At 46.2% G+C, this 27,931-nt stretch overlaps 1 protein-coding gene across 5 annotated transcripts in view; it reads left to right on the top strand.

Moving 5' to 3' along the window:
* PPP1R12B (protein phosphatase 1 regulatory subunit 12B) overlaps positions 1–27,931 on the top strand; it is a 99,912-nt gene that overhangs the window by 14,391 nt on the left and 57,590 nt on the right. For all 5 annotated transcript variants that reach the window (XM_057424448.1, XM_057424449.1, XM_057424451.1 and 2 more), the window contains exons 2-9: positions 11,423–11,553; positions 12,999–13,117; positions 15,521–15,680; positions 17,753–17,897; positions 18,365–18,439; positions 20,868–20,947; positions 21,473–21,618; positions 25,680–25,789. In XM_057424448.1, the coding sequence (XP_057280431.1) occupies positions 11,423–11,553; positions 12,999–13,117; positions 15,521–15,680; positions 17,753–17,897; positions 18,365–18,439; positions 20,868–20,947; positions 21,473–21,618; positions 25,680–25,789 (966 nt within the window). The remainder of the gene's footprint in view (positions 1–11,422; positions 11,554–12,998; positions 13,118–15,520; positions 15,681–17,752; positions 17,898–18,364; positions 18,440–20,867; positions 20,948–21,472; positions 21,619–25,679; positions 25,790–27,931) is intronic.

Below are 27,931 nucleotides of genomic sequence, written 5' to 3'. Positions count from 1 at the left end.
TCCCTTCCTCTTTTTTTGGCCACAAAGTTGAGATTTAGCTCTTGAAGCAAGCCCTGATGTGGCTGTGAGGCAGTAGTGAGCACAAAAACCAAGGGCCTGATGTTCTGCTTGTTGTCCATGAATGCACTGGAGGAGTCTCCTCTTTCATTTGCATTCATGGTGAGGTGGTTCTGCTCATCGCCACCGTTTTCATCTCCTTCACCCTTGGTGCTAGATGGGCACTTCTTGGTTTGCAGGAGCTTATGGTACATCCCCTACAGGAGCCTGGGTGTCTGTAGGGAAGAGCTGGTTTCTGTGAAAGCAGTACTAACCCTGGAGTGACTTTGTTCCTTCATCTCTTGATAAAACAGTTTTTACCTGGGCTATGTACACCATGAGCTATCTGTCTTGAGATAAGCAAGGTGTCCAAGTCAGTGGTAATGCAGCAGCTGAAGCCTCTCTCAGTCCTGCCTGTCCTGCTTCTCTTGTCATATGCTTTCCATACCAGTGTAAGTGCTTGTCTGGTCCCACTTAGAACAAGTTTAGCTCCCGGGTGTGTTCAGTGGGGTATGAAAAGTGTGTCAGGGCCCCTTGCTGGGGCAGAGGGTCTGGTGGCAGGTTGAAGATGGAGCAGGATGAAGGCAGCCCTGGCTTCAGGAGCAGAACTGCTGTGAAACCCCACCATGGAAGATACTTAAGAAAGCCTAAAGTGAGCAGCAGAGATTTCTCTGCCTGCCTTGGAGGGCTGTAGATAGGTAACACAAATCTCACTTTTAGTTTTGAGATTGGAGCTAAAATCTTTTGCAGGTGGTTTGTGTCTCTGAGCAGTTAGGAGAAGACGCAGAGGGACTTCTCACATGAAGCAGTTTGCTGAGCATGGGGTGGCCCTACCATGCCTCCCCAGCCCATCTTACAGGTATGGAGTTGCTTTGCCAAGTGGGTTGATAGTGATAGTTGTTTATTTTCCCCATTATTGACAATTGGCATTGGCCTTTCCAGGCTGCTCTGCAACCTCCAGTGGCTGTGCCAGACAGCGGGGTGAGTGCCAGACCTGGGCTGCAGGACCCCATGTGAGCTGGCCTGAAGCTGAGCTAAGGTTGTGTCTTGTAAATTTAGGATATGTTCATGTAACAGAGTTGATGGCAGGAGCCACACATATATTCTGCTTGCGTTGTAAAAGTGCCTTTAGGAGCTGTGTTAAATAGGTGCAACGTTACCACTGATGCAGCACCTGTAGAGCTGAAGAACAAGGCGGTTGTTAGCAGAACGTTTCTTTGCTAAGCAAAACCTGCAGTAGCAACATTTCCATTCTCCACAAAGGAGGGAAATGCTTGTGAGCTTTCTAATTATGGAATGTAGAGTTATTTCAGGCAGGAATGAAAATCTCAGTAATTTAAGGGCAGGATTTTATATATACTGCCTTGAGCCAGTGCCAGAGAGCGCTGGCTGAGTGGGAGAGAAATGACATACTTGGTGGCCAGAATGACTAAACTGGTGAGACTTGAAAAGCTAATGCTGCTCTACACCATTAGAAAACTGGCAGTCCCTGCTTTTTAGTGACAGAAAAACTATTTTTAGTGTTGGCACTTGATCAAGTACTGGACTCATTTCAAGCTCTTCTCAGATGGTAGAAAGTATTAGCCTCCAACTGCTGTTGAAATAATGGGTATTAAAAATCATGTTGGAATTAGGGGGATGGAGATGATGAAAAGGAAGGCAGCAAAATGATAATCTAGATTGGATTTTAAAGTCAGTCCCACATGGCCTGTCTCTGGTTTGGAGCTATGTGCTCTGTTCTGGGAATGCAAATGGCAAACCAGTCCATCAGCTGCAGAGGAAGAGCAACATGGAAGTGGAAAATTGCTGTACTGAGTCCTGTGTGAAAGAGAGGGGACTTAAGGGTAGGTTGCTGCACAGATGGGAGCACAGATAACACAAGGTTGGATGGGCTGGCATAAGAGGTTGATCCCTGTGGTCCTTTGCATAGAAGAAATACTTGTATCTGTGGTCCTTGCTGATCCTCCTTGGTTGGCCAAAATGCCATTTGGTAAGAAACATTAAATGAGGGGCAGGAAGGTGGCAGTCCTGCAGGCCTGTGCCTGCCATCCCAGCAGGAGTAAAAGCAGGGCAGTCCAGCTTCAGTAACACTGTGTGAGCGTCCAGCTGACCTTCTTGCTTTACAGCAGCAGCTCCTGCTCATCCTAAAGCAACAGAGGTGGCAGCTTGGGTAGCTGAGGGCTCCCTTGGTGAGAGCAGATATGGTGATGGAGCGCGGGTGATGCCATTGCTGCACCAGGTCCTGAGAGTTACCCAGCCGTTTCACTGAGCCATCCATAGCCTAGTGCTGTAGGTATTTACATCTCCCTCCTTGTAAATAAGTTAACATCCCCAGTGCATCTCTGAAGGCGTGGAGAGCTTCAAGATGTGGCTCCTATTCAAAACACTTCTCCACCTGACATTTCCTGCTGCTATTTCAGCTTGAAACTGCTACATTCGTGAGATAATTATGCCTTTGCATGTATTCCTCTCTTCCCTTGTGCTCTACGGGGCTTTTTGTTGTGCTAATCATTGTAAGAGATTTGTTGTTGGTTTCTTTTGATGACTGGCTGGATACTGCTGAGTACTTGGAGTTGTTGTGGGTTTTTTTTCCAATGGAAATATCTGATCTAATCCATATCTCTGTTCCTGCATCCATGAGAAGTGTGACTCAACCAGTGTTCAGAAATGAAGCACCGTAGCCAATTAATCAGACTAGAAAATGAATAATACCTTTTTTATCTCCTTTCCTGTGCTCTCTTTAAAACAGAATTTACCTCTTTCTGCTGCTTCTAACACGATTGTTTCAGAATTGGGTTTGCACAAGGCTTTTAAAGCATAAAGATTTTAAACCTGGGTTTGTGGCACGCTCAGGGTGTTGTAGCCATAGGGACACCTTGAAGTCAAGGCTGAGACGAGAGAAGGGAAGGTGCAAAGATCCGTATTTTTGCAGGAGCAGCAGTAAGAGCTGTTTGTGGTTCCCCAAACCACTGATGAGTCTCATCTGTGCTGCCAGAGATACAGGATCACTTGGAAGGGGAGTTTTTGGTAGTGGCAGTATGCCCCCTTAAGAGTGGAGCTGTGATCATGAGACACAATGGCAAGGTCATACCTTCCCATGCTGACAGTCTAGTGGTGACAGTTGCAAGGCTATTTTGGGAGTGCTTTTCTCTTTGTTTTCTGTGAATTCCTCTCTCTGTGTTCCCAGATTTAACCCTGATGCTGTCCAGCTGCCAGGGCTGCTTTGCAGGGCATGTTGGCATCGTGTTTTTACTCTTACTTTGCATTCAGATTGACTCCCATCATCTCCAAGCTAACCTTGTCCCATGTATCTGAGACTTACAGCAGGAGAACAGTAGCAAAATAAGTCATTTAATCCTTTTGTGACCTCTGTGTTGTGACTTAACTGGCCTGCTAATTCTTCCAGCCCAGGATGTTAACAGTTAATGTTGCTGCTGGTATCCATGTCATCCTCTGGTTTGCAGTAACTCTTTGACCATGTCTAAAACTCCTCAAAGTGCTCTAGTTACACTAATCATATAACATAAGGTTGTGGTAAAGAAAACCATCTCAGGAGTAACCTGGTAGATCTCAGTTCCTGGGGGTTTCTCCTGTGACTGCAGTAAGTCATCGAGGGTGGGATTCATCTCAGCCTGTTGTAAATAGGTTTGTGCTGGTCTGCAGACAGCGGGGAAGGACAGGTACTGCGAGGGTGATGCATCCCTCCCAGCTCAGACAGGCACCACTCTCTGGGTACATCTGTTTCTTTACGCTTTGGAAATGTGAATGAAATAAATCTGGTGCGAGGCAAGGTGTGGGAACATATGGCTGGGGCAGGAGGGACCCTGACAACCTGGACTTAAACCTGCTTAAGCTGTTGTGGGAGTCTCGGGTTGAATTCAAGGCTGCATTTGCATGCAGTCAGAAAACAGTCTGCTTTAGGTTAGCGTATTTTATGGCCCGTGTTCACTGCAGTAACTCCCTGCCTCTTCATTTATTCCAAAGAAAACCTTTTAATCAGCCTGAGTGTCATGTGGATCTCTCTGATCTCGTCCTAAACGGTCCCACTGGTAGCATTAGGAAGGGGTGTGCTTGGTTTGGAAAAAAACTCACTTTTTTTGCTCTATATCTAATGTAGAATCTTTTGTAGCTCATGGGTGGTGCAGCCTCTGCCAGCCAGATGAGTCTAGGTCAGGTTTGCAGCATGAGAACATCCTTTGGAAGGAGAAAGCTAGATGCTGGGGTAAATAAATCATCTAAGTGATGGAGGTGAGTCAGTCCTGGCTTGGAATGGCTGCAGGCACGACACACGTAAATAAATACCAGCGGCTGTGTTTGTATCGTAGCTGCACATCTCTGTCATAGACACACACAGCCACAGCTGAGAAAGCTGGTGGGAAGTCACTGTAGACCCTGCCTTGAGCAGGAGGCATTAGGTTAGAAGTCTCCTGAGGTCCTTTCCAAGTGCAGTGATTCAGTGATGCATGTTGCTGTTCTTAACCTGGCCGGCACCATTGTGTGTTGAGAGTTGGGTATTCTAAACAACTGCGAATGGTCCCTACCCCGAGGATCTCAGCATCTCAAACACAAACTGGTCCACCATATGGAAGAATGGAGTGGCTTTCTGGGCAAGCTGACATGTGGAGCAGGGTCCAGAAGATCAGCACAAGAATGCCATAGCAGGGATGTGAGGTTGTATGGAAGGAACTCTGAGGTGTTTGTTAGTACTTTGGCATAAGAGTTACAGAAACTGGGATCAGTGGTGGACCAGAGGGAGATAAACCGTGTCGGGAGGGCTGGATGAGTAAAGAGCTGTGGAGATGGTATCAACACAAGGGAGCCTACATGGATGCTGGAGAGGGACTCTTCATCAGGGACTGGAGCGATAGGACAAGGGGTGATGGGTCCAAACTGCAACAGGGGAAGTTCAGGTTAGATCTAAGGCGAAGTTCTTCACTGTGAGGGTGCTAGGGTGCTGAGGCGCTGGCACAGGGTGCCCAGAGAAGCTGTGTCTGCCCCATCCCTGCCAGTGTTCAAGGCCAGGTTGGACACAGGGACTTGGAGCAAGCTGCTCTAGTGGAAGGGGTCTGTGCCCATGGCAGGGGTTGAAGCTAGGTGAGCTTTAAAGTCCCTTCCAACCCAAACCAGGCTGGGATTCTATGATTCTGTAACACTTGATTTCTGGATTGGAGGAGAATCTGGTAAAAGAATTCACAATGGGGGTTTCATGAGCAGTTTAGCAGCAGCATTTTGCACAGGCCAGGAGGTACTATGGTCCTGGGAGGCTCTGGAGTCACTAAGAAGAGCTGAAGTGTGGCCTGTAGTAGCCTGACATCTCTAACACGTAATTAAAGAAGTCAGCCTGTGGCTGGCTGGTTCACAGACTGTATTCACGTGTGACAAGTGGAGCTGCCAGGTTTGATTTCCATGTGGGAGCCATGAGGATTGCTACCCAGGAATCTGCCATGGTGGCATTACGAGGTTGTCACTCTTCTGCACAGAGAAGGCACTGAGGTTCTGCCACAAGACTGATGTCTTCTAGTGGGAGCATGCAACACAAGCCAAGCGTATTGCCTTTTCTGCTTTTCCCTTCTTGCGTCTTCCTCCACCGTGAGAAAACGCCAAGGTTCTCTCTCAAATCCTGACCAACTAAGGTGGGGACACCAGGGAATTAAATACAGCTAAAACTAAGCACAGCAGTTCTTAAAGGCTTCCTGGCTGACTTTGATTCCGAGCTCTTGTATGCAGACTGCTGCTGCTTGGTTCCGTAATGATATGGTGCTGGGTGATGTGACATGCTCTTTGTGAACTACATATTCACTCCATGGGGCTGCAGCGTGCTCTCAGCCAACTTCCCCCTTGTTACATGCTGACCCAGAACTGTTCTGCCAGCAAACAGTGGCACTGCTGGTGTTCCTGAATTAATGTTAAATCACTGTAATACTGGGTAGGTTGTGGAGAAAACGAGTGTCTCAGTGTGGGTGCTGTGACAGTGCTGCTGGTGTGCAGTTATTGCCGTGGCTGTCCTTCTGTGTCCCGCTGGGTTTGTGACCATCCCCCTTTCTCCATGTGCAGGTTTTCCTCACTCAGCAGTTTCTTAGGAATCTGTCAGGTGGTTTAGCTGCTCCTTGCTGCTACCCTGGATGTATTTGTTATGTAGTGGGAATGTAACACCAGGCGTAGGCTGGGCTGCTTCTCAGTGTGACGCACTCTCCAGAAAGTGAGCGGTATTACCCTGTTTGCCCCTTGTTGGAGCTCAATTCTAGGTCCTCTGAACCCTTCAGTCTCATCAGATGCAGCTCCTTTTAATCGTAGAATGATTCATAGACCCACAGAGTGGTTTGTGTCGGAAGGGACCTTAAACTCATCCAGTTCCAACCCCTGCCATGGGCAGGGACACCTTCCACTAGAGCAGCTTGCTCCAAGCTCCATCCAGCCTGGCCTGATCTGCTATGATTTTACTCCCTGATCGTCCTCTCGCTGTCCTGTGGGGATGCCCAAGAGATAACGCAAACCCAAACCCCTGGCAGGCAACTGGAGCCGTTGCATTGCCGATACTCGTCGGCAGCTCGACACTTGTGTGTTCCGTTTGCTCCGGGGAAGCAGCAAACGCTGTCAGTGCTATTGCAATAATGAGGTTTCATTCAAGATAAAGATCAGCTCTTGTCTGGCTGTTGAACAAGCTCTGCCAGGCGAGCAGAGGGTTGCCGAGCTGCTCCGTGGCGTTTCCTGGTGTCCCCCGTTTCGTTGGTGTAATGTCAGCTTCATGTTGACAGAAGAAAGCCTTGGCAAGGGCTGCTGGCAGCGGAATGCCTGCGATGTGCCGCCAGTGTCCCTGCGCGAGGGGAGGCCAGCACCCCGCATCTGCACATTTAGAAAGTGAGCACTTCCTCCCGATGGAAAAACTGCTAATGCTGGGCGGCTGCCAGGAGCTGGAGGAACACCACGAGCTGTGCATGGAGACTTGCCCAGCGATGCCTGGGATTTAAATCCTCGGAGCCAGCTTTGGGCGCTTCGAGTGGGTAACTGTGGGCACTGGCTGCGCCTTGCGGCAAAGCCTGCTAAAACTGTGAGGTGTTAGTGCCATTCCTGAAGCACCTGGGGCGAACCAGCGGCCAAGGGAAATACAAGGATGGCAAGGGGTTGGCCTGCTGAAGGGCTCCGATTTGATGGAAGGAGTCACCCCCAGTCGCATCGCCTTCAAGGTTGTATTGTGTTTTTATAGGGAGGGAAGATAAAGAAGGAACTCGAAATGTAGTGCTCAGTAGTTAACCTTGCTTTGAGCCTTTTCTCACAGGTAACCAAGCAGCTGAGGGTTACAGCAGGGCCTAAAATTGAAGTGAAGCCTATTCATGGTGTGTTTTTCTTTGTGAAGCGAGTTCAAGGGCAGTTTAGGCAAGGGAGTGCTTCCTCACATTAAATAACCCCCTGAAAAGGCAACGTTACTTCTCAATCAGCTTCTTTTTTGACTTTCTTTCCTCCCTTTGGAGGTTGGAGGGGCTCGTATCTGCTTTGCAGTGTTGCAAATAACTGCAAACTGTATGAATAACTGCTGTCCAGTGCAGTTATTCGTACAATGTCCCCAAGGAACGCTGCATCACATATAAGAGGAGAACTTTGCATAGGGATAGATCCTCTCAGGTTACTGAAGTTATCCACTCGCCTAAATTTAAGGTTGGAGGATTAATAGTACTTAAAGGAGGCCACGTCTATCCCTTTTACTTCCTCTTTGTCCTCTTCTCCTTCCTCCAGTTACCTCAGATCACCCGTTTTGCTTTGCCAGATGAACTTCACTCTCTGAGGCCACGTTGGATGGAGCTTGGAGCAGCCTGCTCTATAGTGGAAGGTTTCCCTGCCAGTGGCAGGGGCTGGAGCTGGATGAGCTTTAAGGTCTCTTCCAACCCAAACCAGGCTGGGATTCTATAAATATTACCAAAGTGCAGCAAATCCTTGCATTTCACTCTCTGGGGCAGGCAGACAGCTCTACCTGCTCACGTTCACCCAGCCTCAGGTCATTTCGTCTGTTCCTGCTGCTTGCCTCTGGGCTCATTTCTGTTCTCCTGTGGCACTCACTGATTGTGAAATCAATATTTGCCCAGCTGTGTCACGCTGCCTGATGACACAACTTGAGCAGCAGCTTGCCTTGGTATGTAGGTGCACAAGGGTGGGGTGATGGTGGTATGTGGCTGCTCCCAGAAGGACTTACTACACCTTTGCACTTGGCTTTGCATGCAAGCAGCCTGAAGTGCGTTACAGTTCCCTTAGGGAAGGAGCGAGTGCCAGCACCCGTGGAGCTTGGTCACTTCTATCTCCTCAGGAGCCAGGCGAGTCAGGTTACTGCAGGTTTCTGTGTAGGAACAGGTGGGGTTGATCCCATTATCCCTTCTGTTTCCAGCATGCATTCCGTGGGAACCACCCGAGACGAGGACCAGCAGAGCGACAAGGCCAATAAAGAGGGGGCTCTTCTATTCGTCTAAACAGATACTTAATTTTAGAGTCCAGTGTATCCAGTGGTTTGAGCAAGAACTGCTCCTTTCCCTTGGCAGTTCCCAGTAGGTGCAGATGTAGTGGTGCATTTGAGTGGCTGAAATGATAAACCATGTAAACATAATTCTTTATCAAATCCGTCCAAAGCTCACCATATAGAGGCATTCTTCAGGCTAAATTTAGATTTACACTCAAGCTGCAGGTAATACCTAAGCAAATAGAGCAGAGCAGTGAGTATGCACAGGCATGAACCCTCTGCCTTGGTGCTTGGGCAGAGCCATGCTGATAAAATGCTTCTTTCAGGCTCTAGAGCGTTAGGCAGAAGTGGTTGTGCTCAACAGAAACCAGGGGTGGGTGAACTGTTCGTGGGGGAAAAGGAAATAACTCATCAATAAGATTGTAAGTGTCACTTACTTGAGCTGTGTTTGGGGGGGAGCTTGAAGTGCATCCCAAGCAATGTGGGTGGCAGTAAATACAGGTTAGCTCCAGCTTCTGCAGGCTCAGACTCCAGTTCCCAAAGAATTGCCTCTTGAATGGAAGAGGGATTATGATGTTCCTCTGCATCTCCACGTCCACCTCTGTGCATTGCATACGTTACCTTCCTGCTGTGTTTGAATGTGCTGGTATGGACAGGAGCCTCTAATAGATTTGTTAGGGATACTCAGGAATGGATCCCTTCTGGAATGTGTCTTAAAAATTAATCACATGCATATTAGGGACACGCTAATTCCCCTCTGTAGTAGGGGTATTTGGCTTGTGTTTCCTGCTCTCATCACCTGCTGAGACGTGGAGGCTGCATCTGTACGACTGTAGCAGGGGGTGTAAGTGCAGCAAGGAAAATCCTGATTAGACAGTAAGAAAATCAGCCCACCGAGAGGATGGTGAAGCACTGGCACAGGGCCCATGGAGTCTTCATCCTCGTAGACAGTAAGAATGATCTGGAGCAGGCCCTGAGCAAGTGGATCTAAGATCGGATTTTGAGCAGGGGCTTAGACCAGATGATTGAAATGATCTGAAGCTGGTGGTAGAGCCAACTTTGCATCCACATTGCTCAGACCTAACACTGTCCTACCCCATTGTGCTTGGACCTGGGACTCCCCCAACCCCAGTGTGAGGCTCTGCAGTCCCCAAGAGTTTTGTTTTGGGGAGGTTGGGGTTTTTCTGACTGTGTTTTTTTATAGTTCTGCTGTCTGAAATAGGGTGGGAGAGTGGTGACAGAGCAAGCAGAACGGATGGAGCCAACCTAGGGGCAAGTTCATCCATTCTATGTTAGGATCAGTCTCTGTAGTAAACTATTTCTAGCATTATACTTGTGCTTTTCTGGCAGAGGTGAAGGGACACCAGTCTAGAACAGGGCCAGGGAACACATTAACACTTCAGCACAGGCTCAGGTGGGACTTGGGTGCCTAAGTCTGCTCCTGGGGCCTCCTTTCCTAGTGCTGTGGATGTGCCCTCCATGTTCTCATGTTTGCCAAGTCACTGTACAAGGAGGTGGTATTCTGGAGGGTGCTTTCATAGGGATTTAAACACTTAAGTCTGTTGCAGGGCTGCTTGTAAACTAAGCAAATGTAGAAGTAGCTGGTGTGTGCGGGTTGAAGGCTGCTTGGAGCTTGTGCTTGCAGTGGAAATAGCAAGTGTTGGATGTCGATGTCCTGGTGTAGGGCAGGCCTTTCCTTTGAAGTGCAGCATGGATGAACATGTTGGATAATACAGGGTTGTCTCCTGTGCTGCTTAGAGACAAGTTCCTCATTTCCATTACTTGCTCGGATAGGAATGGGTTGCTGGGGCTGCTTGCTCTAGAAGCATGCTCAGACTCATAGATGTGCCCACATCAAGCTGTGCAAAAGGATCCAGTGCTGAGATTTTGGAGGAATTTCACCCAAGCTGGTAATGAGGAACTAGGTTTTTGTCTGTAGATAGACATGCAGTAAAGGCTTCCTGGTCCTGCTTGGTGCTTCTCAGCTGAGGCACATGCATTGGGATGTATGTATTAAATTGCCAGCTCACCCTTTAAATAGCAGCCTCCACTCAACTGTAAACGCAGCACTGAACGTGCTGTAGCCAGGAATTTGAGGAAGGAGGAATTCCACCCAACAGAACTGCTGAGACTTGAAAATCTAGCTAGGTTTTCTTCTGGCAACTTCAAAGCTGGCAGGGCTCTGTGGATGCAGGCTCTGGAATTAATGCAGCAGCTAATAAAGGGTTGTCATTCTCAGTAGCTCACAGGGTCTGTGGAGCTAACAGGGAAAGTTGGGCTTTGTTATATTCAGGAAAATGAATAGATCCTGCTGAATAAAGATGTTCTTAACCCCTTTAAAATCCTGCTCCTGCTATGGTTCACCTGGGAAGGACAGCATCCATATACAGATGTTCTGCTTTACCGAGGCTCCTTGAGCTCACGCTTTCCCTGCTCATCCCTACCACTAATGGTATCTCACGTTGTTCAATGTTACGATGTCATTTCATTGACATTCGGAGGGAACAGTGAATCTAAATAAATACATGGCTTGCCTTGCTTAGAGGAATTTGATGCCATACCTAAAACTAATGCAGATATATCATTTTACAGTGCGTCCTCACTCCAGCAAGCTAACAGTGTGGCAGAGAGGAAGGAAACGGAGCAGTGGGTGAGCAGTGAAGCTGGAGCACATTTCGAGGTTGTCCTCCTGGGGACTCTCTGAGTTACAATTAATTTTTGAAAGTTCTGAAATGAATTTATTTTAGGTCACCAGTTCAGGATACCAAAAGTGTGATGCCTTCAAAGGTGCGTTAGTGGGAAACACAGCCCAGGACATCCCCTGCTGCCAGGGAGCTGCACACAGAGGTTTTACACTTGATTTAACACCAACACTTCTTTACTCTCTTCCTTTTCTCTTCAACCCTTCCCTCCCTGGACGTCCCCCTTCCCCTTCTCCCTCAGGCCTGTATAGATGAGAACCTGGACATGGTGAAGTTCCTTGTAGAAAATGGAGCTGATGTCAACCAGCAAGACAACGAGGGCTGGACCCCTCTTCATGCCGTGGCCTCGTGTGGCTATCTGAACATAGCAGAGTGAGTGAGTTTCAGGCTCTTCTGGGTATTTATAACACTTTCCAGGTCTTCCTCTTCAGAGCAGGAACACCAGCAACTGATGCTCTAAGGCTTACACAGTGTCTTGGGAAGCAATGCTGAACCCCAAAAAGGAGATATATGGTGTACTAAAGCAGTTGCAAAGGGGATGCACTGGTGCTTACCCTTGTTTTGAGGCTTTGGAAAGCAACTATGTTTTCTTACCATGGGCAGGCTTATGTGAGCAGTGCTGCAGTTGTGTGGAGACTGGAGAGAGCAATGCAATGTTCTGGGCTCCACACACCAATATTCCAACAGCATTGGTTCTTTCTTCAAATTCAGATCACATGTGTCTGTTTCTTGCATCCTGCCTGACACGAGGTGCAGAAGTAGATAAAAGTAACTGTTTGTTACTTAACCCACTTACAGCTGGAGCATTATCTTCTTTTATTTGTTGTTCTGTTTACAATGCAAGGTACTGGACTCAGCTTGGATATAACCAGGTAAAATTCTGTGGCTTCTCATAGAGAGATGAGATAATCTAGAGAGAACAAACCTGTAATAGACATGAAAGAAGAGACAGTAAATACAACAGATTTTTGTCCAGTAGATGTTTAAAGCAAAGCAGTAACGTGCTATAAGTGACTCCCAACAAAGATTTGACTCTTCTTGGCACAGTTTCTGATTCCAGGGTTTGAAATAACATTCTGCGTATGATCTGAGTGTTCATTACAATCACAAAGGACTCACAGTTGGTTTGTCCCAAAGAAGATTCTGATACCACACTACTCGTTGTGCACCAGCAAAGTTGCTCTGAGAGTGCAACCTGGGGTCCTAGAATAACTGGAAGCAAAGAACAGGCAAATATAAATGGTAGTTTCACAAATGAAATAATTTTTCCCAGGTAAAGGCTGCATTATAGGTTAGAAGAATAAGGAAAAACAGTAGTATTTCTCAAGATAGTCCTCTACAGTATATTCTAAACAAAACCAATGAGCCATCTTCTGTGGCTCACTTATTTCTGGGTGTTGTACTCCTCCAAGAGCAATTGTCAGCTCTTTGGACGATCCTTTATCAGTTTGCTTTTTCTTCTTCCCAAATCGTAGTTCTTCAAGTGAAAGATGATGTTATTCTTTACCAGTCACACCAGACACATATCAAAGTTACCCAAATTTGCATACTGGTAACTATATCAGGCAGATTAGTGCAAGACTAGCATATTTGAATATCTAGAGAGAAACAACAACTGTGAGCCACTGACCAGGGACCTTGCATTTAACAATGAACTTTTTTAGCTTGGAAATTTGGTAAGGGTAAGGTACTCATTTGGTAGTGGAACTTGAATTTGAAAGCCAAGTATCTTGCTCTGCTGCTTGATTTAGTGAACTGGTTGCCCTGGAAGCCTGCACACAAGGTCTAACACATTGGTATGGGTCTCGATCCCACAGGTTCTTAATTAGTCATGGAGCCAACGTGGCAGCTGTGAACAGTGAAGGTGAGGTCCCGTCAGACATCGCAGAGGAAGCAGCCATGAAGGACCTGCTTCTGGAACAAGTAAAGAAACAAGGTAAATCAGTAGTGTGAGACCTCTAAGACCCCCTATAAGAAGATTCTGTTGGCTTACTGTCTGTAGGTGAAGAGATCTGCAATCTGGCCCAGGAGGCAGCAGACAGATTTTGTTTGGTATCAGAACAGTGGAACAGATGCAGAAGGTTTGTGGTGTGCAGCCTCTGTCCTTAGGATTCTTCAAAGCAAGACACCACGGTACTGAAATCTAATTCATTAGATCTCTTTGCTTTTAAAGTGATATTTTGTTCTGACCTCTGGTGTCAGTGAAAGGTCTTGTTTCACTGAGACTTGATAATACAGAGGTGAGATTTACAGTCCTGCAAGAGTAGCAACCAGGAAATGAGTATGCCGGGCCTGGAGTGATTTGCTTTATCCTGATCCTTCCCTAGACTTCTTGTGCAGCTCACCTGCTCTGCCATTTCCCCTTTCTCTTCAGGTATGAGGGGCTGCTCTCCATGCTGTCCCTGCAGAATCATCTCTGCCACGGGCAGGGACCCCTTCCACTAGAGCAGCTTGCTCCAAGCCCCATACAACCTGGCCTTAAACACTGCCAGGGATGGGGCAGCCACAGCTTCTCTGGGCACCCTGTGCCAGCGCCTCAGCACCCTCACAGGGAAGAGCTTCTGCCTAAGAGCTCAGCTCAGTCTCCCCTCTGGCAGGTTAAAGCCATTCCCCTTGGCCTGTCCCTACAAGCCCTTTCCAAGAGCCCCTCTCCAGCTTTTCTGCTGGTTCCAGTACCGATTCCTGAGGAACACCACTCATCACTGATCTCCACTTGGACATCAAGCCATTGATCCCAAGCCTCTGAATGCAACCATCTAGCCAATTGCTTATCCACCAAATGGTCCATCCATGAAATCCATGCCTCTCCAGTTTAGCTGTCCTGTGGGACAGCGTCAGATGCTTTGAAGAAGCCAAGGTAGATGACATGAGTCACTCTTCCCTTGTCCACCAATGCTGTAACCTCAGCCTATTCCCTGTGTCTTCCTTGTTTCCCTGTTTAAAAATGGGGGTTATGTTTCCCATTTTCCAGTCAGTGGGAACTTCACCTTAACTTCTTAGTTCCCTCCGTCCCATGGATGCATCTCTTCAGGTCCCATGGACTTGTGCACCTTCAGGTTCCTTAGATGGTCTCGACCCTGATCTTGGTAATAACATGGTTGGAACCACACAGGACGTTAAGGCAGTAATTCTGCCTCAGCTGCAGACATTTGTTCTGACACTTCATGGGATTCTGCTGGGCTTCTTCATCACTTCACCACGTTAGTGGCATCCTGCTAAGATGCCCTGAAACAACCATCTGTTTCCACCAAGAAGCTTCCCATTGACACAGTTTGGAAGGATCATAACTACTGGAGTAAATGTGGTATGAACTTTAAATAAGCATCCAGCTCTGCAGCCTGTCTTCAGCAATAGCTGTAAGCAGATGCCTGCTGCACACTGCAACAGCAGGACAAGAATGTATGATTCCCCTTCCCAGGCTCCAGCATTCCTGGCCTCAAGGAATTCCTGAACCAGATGAGCCTGTGTGTACTCGTGAATCCCCCATGGCTTTCTCTTCCATGAACCTGTGCAGTCCTTCCTGGGAGGCATGGCATTATGCTTAATAACTACAAATTTGTCTAATTGTTGTCCTGAAGCCAATTGTGTTTCTAATCTTTGCAGCATCCTGTGGCAGTGGGTTTCCCAGCTCAGGCTCTGAGTTGGTGTTTTCTTTTGTTCTCTATTAAACCCAATGCGCCATAATTTAATTTGGAGTCACATCATTGTTAGACTGAAAGAACTAATCCCTGGGGGCAGTTGCTCTTCAGCACCCTTGATTGTTGAGATTTCTCATCTTCTCCTTCATGTTTTCTTCCTGAGACAGTGAGCTCTAAGCTGATCAGCCTTGTATGGAGCTTCTGATTGCTAGATCATCCTTACATGACCTCAATGTAGCCCGCAGATTGCACTGACTTTTGAGTGACCATACAGCTGGGGCCATGCTGCTCTTGCAGGAGATGCCTTAGGATCATCTCTCCAGATCTTCACTGTAGATGATACTCATTATGCTCTCACTGTAGTTAATTCAGTGTGTTAAGCTGTTGTTTGTGACTCGGTTGTTTCAGTTTAGGACACTGTGTATTCAGAATGCAGCCCTTCTACCCAGAGCTCACAGCTGAGCTGTTAGGGGGGCTGGTTTGCAGCCAGTGGCTCAACTTCCAGGTTTTTAAGTCAGACAGCTTTGAGGTGCTGGCACTGCTGCAGGAGTTCTCCAACTCCTGGAAGATGCTTTTGCTGATATTTTTGTGGAAGGATACAAATAATTTAGTAACATTGCACAGCAAATGAAACAGGGTAAGCTTAACAAGCCTGTGAGAGCATTCACTTCACAAGCTCTTACTCTGTGCTTCACCCTTAGGTGTAGACCTAGACCTGGCAAGAAAAGAAGAGGAGCAGCAGATGCTGCAGGATGCCCGACAGTGGCTGAACAGTGGGAGGATTGAGGATCCAAAGCAGCCTCGCACGGGTGCCACGGCTCTTCACGTCGCTGCGGCGAAGGGCTACTCTGAAGTCATGAGGTAGGAGCTCCTGCCCAGGGCTGGTGCAGTGAATTAGGGCTGGTTTTTGTGAGGAACACCTCTAGCTTTATAGGTGAGAGAAATTTGTGTCATAAAGAGATTTGAGCCTACAAAGTGACGATGCATGCTGAATGGCAGTCACATCCCAACAGCTTGCATGACCTGTATGGTGGAAGAGTGCAGCATCCACCCCTAGCTCACTGTCCTCTGCTCCTTAATTCTACTGCTCCTGCAGCCGTCAGCAGTGACAAAGGGATTCCCACATGTAACACTTCTGCTTCTACTGCTCTGGCACAAACAAGCTGCTTAAGAGCAGAAACTCGCCCAATGTAGTTTTTATTGGTCATAAAGCATTAATATTTTCACAGGTAAGGTCGAGTTAAGGTTCCCAACAATAAAGCTTTCTTCTCTACTCTTTATGTCTGGGTGGAGCTGCCCATAAACATCAGCAAGGTTACTCTATTTTCCACATTAAAATCCTTTCTGGAAGCGTTCATCTATCTTGAGCCTTGATTTCATAGTTTTAAGTGGCATGACTTGATGTGTAAGAGCTGTTTCTTACCAAGCTCTAGTCATTTTGTTCTCTGTTTCCTATTTGTATTCTTTCTTTAAAGCTCATAATTGAGTTATAAGCTGTCTGTGCCTGTACCATGCCCAAGAACAGTAATGTAACACAGCTTATGTGGACTAGAAATGTACTGTCTGCTGAATTTGAGGTGTTGGTCCCAAGGACTTTCAGTGGAGGGTTGTATATCCAGTACTCCCCAATGAGTATTCACTGCCTGCAGGGTGACTCACTTCTGGACAGCTGCTCCTTGCCATTAATTGTTATAATGATAAACAGATCTCACAGAAAGCTGCATTGTTTCACTCTGGTGTATATTTATCTGTAGGTTCACATAGACAGCTTCAGTGACTTAAACCAAAGGGGCTGAGAGCCAGGAGCTCACCAACTCTCAACTGAGATGTGGAATTTGTGACCTTGAGGCTCTCAGCAGCTCTGTTCCCCACTTTTGCCAGCTGGAAAATCAGTGTAAAGTCAGCATCTAATTCATCCTCCTTCACAGAGAAACACTGCTGCTAGAGTGTGACTGGGTTTTATTTAGCACAGTAACACATTGGTGTAAGGCTGCAGGAGCTTCCAACCTGGGAACTGCTGCCACTCTGGGGCTGTGCTGGATTTCCCTTGTGCTGCAGGAAGGTGCCTCTGGTTATGGAATTACCCACAATGGAGATTTTCAATAGCAGTTTTACTGGACTTGCAGAATTCCCTATGGATGTTCTTTAGTACTTAAGCAACTTGGATAATAGTTTTGATCTGTGAGCTGCTCAGTACTTCCATCTGATCACTGGTATAACAGGCATGTGTCTGTGAAGCTTCAGACTGCAGTTGACTCTCTTCTATTTGCTTTGGTTTGAAATGTTCAAGCTCCACATGCTATGAAACACTCTATGTAATGTCAGGGTGTGCGAGGACTAGTCTGCAAAAATGCATTTCAGGTTATTTAACCCAAATGTGGGGTTTTTAACCTGCACATTTCACATCTGTCAGTCGCAGTAATGTCACTGCGTGTTACCAGGCACCATCTCCTCAGGGACCATTCCTGCAGTGTGGCCTGGCTCTCTGGTAGAGCCAGGACTGAGCTCCAGTTACCAAATGTCCTTTTTCTGCCAGGTACTGGGCTTGGCTCCTTGTTATGGAGATGGCAGTCAGCAGGCGTGTTTGCTTAGTGCCGAGCAAGTCTGATGTCTTGTCCATCAAAGCAGGAGTTCAGCCTGGGTCACTGACATCAGGTTGGAAATTAAGGTGTTCTCCCCATTTAGGATGTGCTGGAAGGGAACCTTATCAGTTAGACACATCCATCAGGTTTTACAGTGAAGTCACTGTTCATTTACTGCTCTTTCCTGTTGCAGTAGCAAGCCCATCAAGTAGGATGTTGCTGAGGTGAATAAACAAGAAACTACAGGCTGATTGTAGACCTTGCTAGTACCCTGTGGCTCATGGTGTGAACTCGGCCGTGTCGAGAAGCCATTCTCGGATGGGCAGAAATCAATATTGCTTCTTTCCTCAGGCTCTTGATCCAAGCTGGGTTTAATTTGAATGTCCAGGACAGTGATGGCTGGACGCCGCTCCATGCTGCTGCACACTGGGGAGTAAAGGAAGCTTGCTCCATCCTGGCTGAGGCCCTGTGCGATATGGACATCAGAAACAAGCTGGTTAGTATGTACAGGTGTTGGCACAGCTTGTGCAATCGTTTGATAGCCAGATTAATGTCAACTTTATTGCCCACCACTGATCTAATGCAATGACAATGGCTTGCTGATGACTGGCAGCCTTTCAGGAGGTTCAAATACACAATGATACAGTAGTTGTTCACATTCCTTATCAGACAAGAGTGTCCTTTTATAGAAACCTGGAAACTCAGATCTATTAGTCCTGGCTGTTAGGTTTGAGCAGCATCAATCAGGGAACAGCCCTTCCATGATTAAGGTTGCTCTGGTCATGGATTGACTCATGAAGCTACCATCACTGTTGTGTGGCTTTCTCTACTCTGGAGTGAAGCAGAGTACGTTACTCAGTGCTTGGGAGGGAGGGTGTGGAGCATGTTCACTTTTGTTCTTCACTGGTGAATACTAACACCACGCTGTATCGGATATCCTCTTGTCTTCTCCCCTTGCCTCAGGGCCAGACGCCGTTCGACGTGGCTGATGAGGGACTGGTGGAGCATTTAGAAATGCTGCAGAAGAAACAGACTGTGGTGAGTTTCTGGCAGATCATTTTCCACCTCTCCAATTACCTTTTCATGCACGGGTATTCTCTAAGACATGTGGCATCAACAGACGCAGGAAGCTGAGGCTCAGCTGTTTTTTTAATGTTAGTCATTTGGAATCTTTAATTACACCAATAGCCAGAAATCTGGAAAACTGGATGGCTGCACCAAGGTCGGTAGGGTGCTGACACACAGAATTATGCAAACTGGTAAGGCATGTCTAGTTCATCTTCGGAATTACAATGCTACAGTGCCTTTTGCTAGCTGGTAAGCTCTCGAGCATCAAACTGCTCTTACTGAGTTATTTCCCAAGTCAACTTTGTGTTTACATCCAAGGAAGTCTGCTGTCACTGTTGAGAGATCCCTTGCCATGTCTGCCTTGCTTACAACAGAGAGGCTTCTGAGTGAGTGAGAAGAAACTGCAAACTCCAGGGAATTCTGGACTAAAAGAAATGGTGGTTTCAAAACCATTTCAAATTGCCATTTCATAATGCAGTGGAGAGATGGGAAGGGGTTATAAGCAGAGAGCTGACATAGAAAAGAAAAGCAGAAATATATCTCCATCAAAGAAAAGTCAGAAAGTCAGGGTTGGATTGTGCTTTTTCTTGTTTCATCTGGCCTGTGCAATTATCCCATTTGGGTGTTCTCGAAAAACAAACCAACCTTCTTACTGAAACAAAAATCAATCACTGAGTATCACTGAACCGGCTGGATCCCGAACCAGACATAATGAGAACATTGCTGATAAAACCCAGTGAAGTATTTTGAGGAACTGACAATGTGGGTGGCAGAGCCGGAGCTCCACTCACAACACAGCTGCTGCCATCCCTAAATAGCAGCCTGAACGTTCACTGCAACTTCTTACAAATTAATCAGCTTCTCCCTAAATGAGGTGTTGATAAATACCATCAGTGTTGTGGTTTGGGTTTCCTCCGATCTCACTGCACCGGGGTGCTGCAGATCACTGCACTCCTCAGTAGAAAAGAAAGCAAGCAGCAAAACAGAGACAAGAATTGCCAGTCCTGCATCCCAGCGGCTGGCAACCCCCTTGCTCTATGTAGCAGCACTATAAAAAGCCTTCTCCATTTAGTAAATAGAAGAGAAGAATCCACATTGAATCACACTTTGGTTTTAGTGGATACGATTTTTTTAATAACACACCATTTTATCTGGTGCATTTGGCATGGGCCATTTTTATCACTTCATGTACATTTGAGAAGGCTGCAGCAGGCAGTTCAACCTGCTCCAGTGGAAGGTGTCCCTGCCCATGGAAGGGAGTGGAACTGGACGAGCTTTACGGTCCCTTCCAACCCAAACCAGGCTGGGTTCTGTGATTCCTCCAAGTACATTATTTCACTTCCAAAATGCTTCTCAAATCAGTTTGTTTTAATCTAAAGCTCGTAGCAGAACAACATCCCATCCTTGCTAAAAGATTTGCTGCTGTAATTGGAGGGAAGGTGAGATTTTGTTTGCTGGAAGCAATTCATTTGGGTCTGGGTTTTTTTCACCCAATCTCTGAATAACCTGTGAATGGAGCAGGCTCTTTCCTGCACTCCCCTTCACTGTGCTCCAGCAGTTTATTCTGTTTTGCACCATGTTCTACCCTAAATCTTGTCTCCTTGCCTGCACTCCATGTGGCTTCTCCCACATTCAGAATTTGCAGAGCTTTTGCTGCTTGTGCCTGTTGTCAGTTCCTATCAAAGGAGAAAGAAAACTAGGCTGGACATGACACAGAGACAGCCTTAGAAGTGAGACACTGATTGCTGTCTTTTTTTCTACCTGTGCTGTGTCTGTGCCTCTGGAAGGTGCTGATCCCAGTGTTTGGTTACTGTTTTGTCCATCACTGGTGACAAAAACGAATGTTGCTGCTCTCTGGGCAGCATATTTCAGTGGCTGTGATGATCACAGGTATTCTTGTGCCATGACTTAATGCTGGCATTTGGGAGACATGGAAGTGCCCCCATCCTCATGGGAGATCCGTTGGCTGCCTGTGCAGGGAATGCTTTCCTCTGGGAGCAAATCAAGAATAGCTACAAAGGGAGCAGATTTTAAGCTGAATTTAGCCTCATTTCCTGGGCATACAAACAGCGTGGACAGACCCCCTGTGCTCTGCTGTGTCTGCATGGGCAGATACAGGGCAGTGCTATGGAAATGGAATTTGGCTTCAGGTCCCTGCTGCCAGCTTCACTGAAGGTGTTATTAAATTGCATCTTGAACCTAGGGACATGCTGGTGTGGAGCTGTAGTCCAGGACATCCAGCACTCCTGCAGATGTGCATCTGTTACACTGGCTTGTTAAACAAATCCATGAGGGTGGGATGACCTTATGCTGTGGTAATGACATTACCAGGTGCACAGGAGGTTTGTTAAAATGTCTCTTTTCCTTCTTTCTCCACATTCCTTGGACTTTCTGACAGTTGCGAAGTGAGAAGGAGACAAGGAATAAACTGATTGAAGCTGACATGAATGGCAAGCCTCAAAGCAGGCTCTTCCCCAAGTACGTCTTTCCTCTTTGTTGTAAAGAATCTACACAGGGAGTACTGGGAGCCCAGGTTCCTGTCTTAGCAGTCAGTGGTGTTCACGTTCATTTCATGGTTTCTTTTAAATTTGAGCTCTCGCAATACCATTTAAACTGTTTCTTAACATCTCTACTGAGTGGTAGAACAAGGAGTGGGGCTGGTGCTTGGACCCCAGCTTCTGCTCTTGCTGAGCATCAGTTTGAACTCTGGGCTGAGAATTGCACCTTTGAAATTGCCCAGAGCGCAGCCAATGGTTGGGTTGCACTAGGAAAAGAGAAGCCACATGTCCTTGGGTTGAGAAAGGCTAGCAAATTTAGGAAATGTGAGACTGGTGTTGGAATCTATGGAAAATGGGCAGTGCTGAAGTGCTGGGATGATGATCCTGTCGATGGATTCTGTCCTTTTGTTTGTTCTGTATGTGGCAAATCATGCGTGTTCCTGAGAAGTAAAACTCAGAAGTAACTCTCTTGCCTGGTAGTCCTTAAAATGTCTCTGTCTTGCAGCAAGGAGAAGATTCTGTATGAGGAGGACACGCTGAAGTCCATGGAGATGGAGGAAGAAAACAAGGACTCTAGCAGTTCTAGTTCTGAAGAGGAGGAAGAAGCTGAAGAAGATGAAGTTTCAGAATCAGATGCTGAAAAGGAATCAGGTAAGACTTTGTACAGCTTTGGATTTAAAAATTAGCCTAGCAGGATTAGGGGATCAGTTTGCTTAGTTCTTAAAGACATCCTGAACATGTATGTTCTATACATACATGTATATGTATAGAATAAGGAGAAATCTGTAGCTGAGAGTAGGATTTTACTTTCTACTTCCAGCTCCCTGGAAGTTAGGATAACACCTTGTCCATAAGTTGTTCTTCAACACAAGGCTCTTTCTTGTTGGCTGGGTTCAGGATGAATACTTCAGCTACTGCAAGTTGGTAGGAAAGCAGTTGAACGTGTAGGAAGGTAACAGCCTGTTGTATTTGGATCAGAGAAATGAAATGAAGGGCTGAAGCTGCCCTGTAATTATAGGGATGAGGAGATTTTTTCTGTTGCTGATGTATAATAATTGCAAGACATAGTAGAAAAGAAGGATTAAGTGCATGGAGTCACGTTAGCCTTCACATTACAGCATAGTGCTGGCATCCCACTCCCATTCTTTATCTGTAAGTACTGTGGTTTCCTTAATTAGTTGCCATAGCCTATATGTGCAGCACAGGAAGTGTGAGTGAAGAGGCTTATTTTTACAGTAAGCCAAGACTGGCTCGTACTTAATGTTTCTACAAAGAGAGATGGATCTTGAGCTGGTGTATTTAATGGTTAAACTACTCTCAACATAAGCTTACTTGCCCTCTATCCCAATATGCTAATAAATAAGTTACAGAATCATAGAACTCTTTAGGTTGGACAAGACCTTTAAGATCATTGAGTTCTTGCAGAGAAGTGTAGTTTAAAGTTTTGTCCCATTTCTTGTGCCAGTAAAATTGTCACCCCCATTCTACAGTTACCATGTTTATCCCAGTATGAGAAGTGTTGAGAGTCCTGGCTGGTCTTTGCAGAGCTCCTAGTCACAGAAGCTATTTGGGTATGACAGTAACACAGTGAAGTATCCTTTTGGCTTTTAAATCAAGCAAATGTAGTGGAGAAGTCAGTGGCAGAAACATATGTGCAGTAAAAATCACCTTTATTTGCTCCATAACTCAGGGTTTTATGAGATAGCAGCCCTATATAGCTATGTGCCAATGCTTGTAAACATGATAGGAACTTGACCAGAGCTGGAAGAAGTGGAGCTATGCAGTATTCAACTGATTCAGGGCAGTGTAAGGTCCCTCAGCAAGGGAAGAGCTGCAGCACTAAGCATGAATTTTGTCTAAAGCCAAAGCAGGTCTTTTTACTGAGTTAATTCACTGTTCTACTTATCTATTGCAAACCAGTAAAGCTAAACCAGGTTGAAGACAGAAAGCATTCGAGGAACAATTAAGCATCAGTCTTTGAGGCTCTCTCTTCCTAGAGAGATCGTTGGCTCCTTTGAGAAATTCCAGTCAGAACTGGGACTCAACTTTGTAAAGCTTCTTACATCTCTACCAAGATGCACATGGACTTGTCCCACTGGGTGCAGCACAACATTGGTAATCCTCTTAAAACATGAATCATGAGATAGCAGCATCAGCCCAGATGTTATAGGAGGACTCCAAAGAGAAGCAAGGGTGCAAATACCTTTTCATAGGAAATTATAAGTGTCACATTATTGCTAGTTTCATTAGGAGCAATTATGCTTTATTATCTGCTAGACCTTGTAAATGCTTGAATGGATACAGGAGGCATCTTTTGGAAAACATGGAAATTATTCCCTTATTCCTCTTCATCATCTTCTATGATTTAATATTCACTTGGCTTTGTAATTCTGAGCAGTGCCGGACAAAGAGAAGATAACTGTTGTTCTACAGTGTCCAAAGTGCAGATGAAGGGGGGGAAAAAAAACAAAATATGTTATGAGCTCATCACACCAGTGAGGCTGAGTGCATTAATGCCACTTTATTCATCGTGAGGACAGTTAACAATTTGCCATGGGGTTGTATGTCAACAACTGAAAGATCAGTCTAAAATTCTATGGTCATTGTCTGTGCTGGTAACCATTCCAATCTGTAATTATTGTGAATTCAAGCAGGCCAGGGAAGCTTTCAGTGTTGGTTTAGGGTTTTAGTTTGCTTTTGGTTTGGTTTTTAAAAGAAACCCCCCAAGAAAACCCTTAAGAAATACGATATTTATTCCAAATTAGAGAACTAAGTGTTTGGTCTCACAAAATTTGTTTTGGGGACATTGAATTAAATCCACACCAGTTTCCCTGGTTGGAATTTTGACATGGTTTAGTGATGGACTTGGCAGTCCTGGGGTGAATGTTGGACTTGCTGATCCTAAAGGTCTTTTCCAACCTCATTCATTCTATGGTTCTGTGAGTCCGTGATGTTTATTGCTGAACTTCAGTAAAAGGCAGTGTGTGATCCTGCCCTGGAGACAGCAATGCCCTCTGGTCATGCAGTCACTAGTGCTGCCAGGGCAAGGTGCTTTTCCCTGTCCTTCTCCTGCACCTGGCTTCTTTCGGCCACCTTGCTCACAGTTAAGAGTTCTCTCCAGCCTGTCATTACCACTTCAGCTTGTGCCCTTGTAATTAGGCTGGACCTTAAATGCTGACCTCTGTACTATAAACTTCCAGAGCAGGCTCGAGCCACCACCCAGCCCAGCCTGTAGATCCTGCTGACCCTCAGGTCACTTCTGTTCTCCCCTCCCTGCAATGTCGAGGCTTCTCCTGGGTTTTACAGGCTTCAGTCTAAAGAACTCAGCACATGGCAAGTGTGGGATGGTTTGTCTGTATGTATTTCCATGGACTGCTGTATGCCAAGTCAGGCCTGCAAGGAGAAATGGGGTAGTCTACTGCCCTGTCCTAAAGGGGCTGTTTGAAAAGTGCAGTGCATCTGAGCCTTAGGCTCAAGGAATGAAATACTCTTGTTTAGGTGACTTTGTTCTGAGATGATGCCTAGAGAAGGAAAGGCGGCTGAGACTTCACTATCATGCAGCCCTTTCTTGGGGGGGATGCGTCTTTGTCTCTCTCATTCTGGATCTGTCAGTCCTGCTAACTGCCTGTTATTTTTATCTTTGGCTTGCTCTTTTCTGTTTCCCATGTCCTGTGAATGCTGTTTTCTAGGAGTGAGAACACTTGTTTCACGAAGATTGATCTTTGCGCTGCAAGGTGCCATTCTCACAGATGCTCCATACCAAACTGCTTTTATGTGTAATGGCAGATCTTTACTCACTGCACACACCTCATTTCCTAGTACTGGTTGGGTGCTTACACTTCAAATGGCTTTATTTTTTCAAACCCATGACTGCATGAGGCACTCAGAGCTGGAAGAGGCAAACAGTGTTCTCTTGCTGCGGGTACATCATTTCTCAGGCATGTTGCATGTGGCTGTGTTTGGTAAATATCCTGCCTTAGAGCCCTGTGTGCTCCTGATGACCGAACCTATTGCCTGAGACACAGTTTTCACTTCCTCTGCCCCGGTAATGTCTGCTGGATGTTCTTATGTCAAGCATGGTGCATAGATATTAAAGTTAAATGTAATCCTGGACGATTGCACTTGTCCACCAAGCAGGGAGCCAGCTGGGAGCTTTGGTAGGGTTGGTTTAGCTTGCTTTGAGCCCTGTTAAAGGTTTTTGTGCTGGGCATCAGTCCTGGCTTCATGTAGAATAATGGATTTTGCTGTAGAAGACCAGAAATTCTGCCCCCGGCATAAAGAGCTGCAGCAGAACTGAGTGATGAAACGCATCCCCTGCGTGCTGTGAGTGCACTCGTGTGCTGCACCGGGAATGGCACGTTCTGCTCTTCCCAAGTTTTACAAGGGGAGAACAATCCCTGAGAGGAGACAAAATGTGAATCAACAAGAATCCGTTTGTCCTCCTGCAGGTGCTTTCTGCAAAGGTTCTGCTTGTCTGTGGGGATGAATTCAAATCTTTGCCTGGCAAATGTATCCATCCTATTTGTTTGAAAGTAGAAGCCTCCTTGCAGAAAGCTCTGGTTCACCCTGGCACTGACATCGTCTATGGTCAGAGGTGTACTGAGGTCACAGCAACACTGAACTTGAGTGTAATGCACACCACGCTTGTAAAGAGGGGCTTTGGAAGACACAATACTGAAACATTTGGTTTCTCTTCTTGTTTAAAATTGTAGAAAGGAAGGAAGAGCCCTTTGCCAACCACTCCAGCCATGAAACCAGGCCTAGCATCACTGAGCAAATACCACCACCTGAGCCCAACTCCTTCACTGCATCTGCCAGAAGAGTAAGTGAATTTGGAATCAATGGGGACTCCAGCAGTGCTGGCGAGCAGTAGGTTCTACTGGGAAATGGATGCTCTGTTTTTCAGAGGTGTTGTAAGACTTGAATGTAGGAAAGCATGATAGTATGCAATGTTGCTAAAACTGTGTTAACAGTATAGGACTGGCACAAAGGGGGATGTCTCCACTATAAGGTTTCTTCCTCTTGAATCTCTTACTCTGCAAAGCAGATTGCACTATTCAAACGAGAAACCCAGCTTACCAGAAGTGCTTTGTGTCACTGTCAGTTCTCAGATACCTGATGCCAATCTTTGGCCAGCAGATCTTTCACCAAAGCTAGTTCCTGCTGATGTATCAGCAGTGAATTTGGCATCATCATCTAAAGTGCCTCTGACTTGCCAAAATCCCTTGTTTCAGTGACATGATGTTACAGCCCAGTAAGCAGAGAGGATAAAGTTTGCATCTGACTAGATAGCTAGGCTATGAGAGCATTTTAAAGGTGAAGCAGTTACTGAAATCTTATCTGAGTTCTCCAGCTCTTGTGTCACTCAGCTAGATGGCACCAGGAGACTCAGTGTTCTGCTGAGGATTGGTATCTTCCACTTCTGGTTTCTTTCTGCACCAGAATACGGAGAGGAGCTGTACAATGCAGGCACCTTGCCAAAGGCTGGAGCACTGGGTACTTGTTAGAGGGAAAATGTTTCTTGCTTAATCATGATTTTTTTGTCTTTGACATGCTACTAAGTCTTAGCTTCTTGTCCAGATCAAATGAAATAGAGCTCCTCTGGGTGTTGTTCAACTCAGGCTAATTTAGCCCGGGAAGTATGAAAGGTGGAAGAGCACTGGGAAGTGTGAGCAAGTCAGTTAACCTGTTCCTAGCTGCAGAGTTTTATTCTCCTTCATCTGAGCTGTTTGACCCAGAATAAGGCTGTTGGGATATAGAAGTGGGTCTGTGTGCAAAGCAGTTGTTAATTTGACCTCAATCACTTGAGATCAGCTACTTTCCCTTCTCTGACCTGTTTGATTCTTCTGTAACTCTCTGTCAGGCTGGGTTTTACTTTGGAAAATGGGAGTGCTTGCGTTGCCCTCCATTTGAGGAGTTATTCACGTGCTGTTCCTGTGCTGCTCAGCAATCTCAGAAGGCAGCTTTTCTTTTCCTGCAGATTTGAGCTTTCTCTGAGGCAAGTGTCAGAACTGCATTAAAGTGTTAGAGCTGTGGAACTCATAGACTGGAAGTGCTCGAATTAGTGGAGCATAGATTAAGGCTTTGCACCTGCATTAAAGTACTATCAGCTAAGAAACATCACTGAAGTACTGCAGTGATAGTTTTACCATTGCAGTCTTGAGTCAGTGAGTTTGAGGACAGAGCTCCCCAGTAGCTTCATTCATTCTGGATAGTGTCAGATGTTTTGTGTCATGTACAATAAGGTATATGTCGAGTAATGCTTATACAGCTTTTGCCAAAAGCCTTGTCTACCCCAGTATCCTGCCCCTGACAGTGACCATCAAAAGGTATGAGAGAAGACAGAATCTAGCAGGACTTCTCTCCCACATTTCAGGGACTTGCTGAACCTGGGGTGTTTTTTGCATTCAGTAGCCCCTCTTGGACTTTTCCTCTATGAATTCATGCAGTCACTTTTTGAGTACCCATGTTTGGGATCATATAATGTCCAGTGGCAAAGGGTTCTGCAGCTTAATTACATATTACCCAGAGCTTCCTGTGCCTGTTCCTGCCACGCTGGTTTTGTTTGCTGCCCCTAGTTCCTTTATGGGAAGAAACAAGGAGTAACTGATCCTTATTCACCCTTCTATGTGCCATTGCAGGGCTTGTGTACCTTGGCCATGTCCTAGCCTGGAGTCTCCTGATATACTGAATATCTCCTCATACAAAAGCTTTCTTGCTGTACTTTCTTGTTGCCTTTCTCTGAACCTCGTCCCCTTCCTCTCTACTGCTTTTGAGGTGTGGAGCCAAGCTGTATATGATACCAAAGATGGGATGTACCCTGCAGTAATACAGAGGCAAAATCGTTCTGTCTTGTATTCTGTTCTTTTCCGGTAATTCCTAATGTTTTGCTTGCTTTACTTCCTATACAACTCGGTGGTGAGCCCCTGTCTTTGCAGAAGTGTCTCTTACAGTGCTCAGGCTC

Source organism: Pezoporus wallicus, unplaced genomic scaffold, assembly GCF_028554395.1.
Source record: "Pezoporus wallicus isolate ANWC-B61680 ecotype Strahan unplaced genomic scaffold, APGP_CSIRO_Pwel_v1 contig_9123, whole genome shotgun sequence".
Classification (NCBI taxonomy): Eukaryota; Metazoa; Chordata; class Aves; order Psittaciformes; family Psittacidae; genus Pezoporus; species Pezoporus wallicus.
The sequence above is the reverse complement of the archived record's forward strand: the minus strand, read 5'-3'. Positions and strand labels throughout refer to the sequence as shown.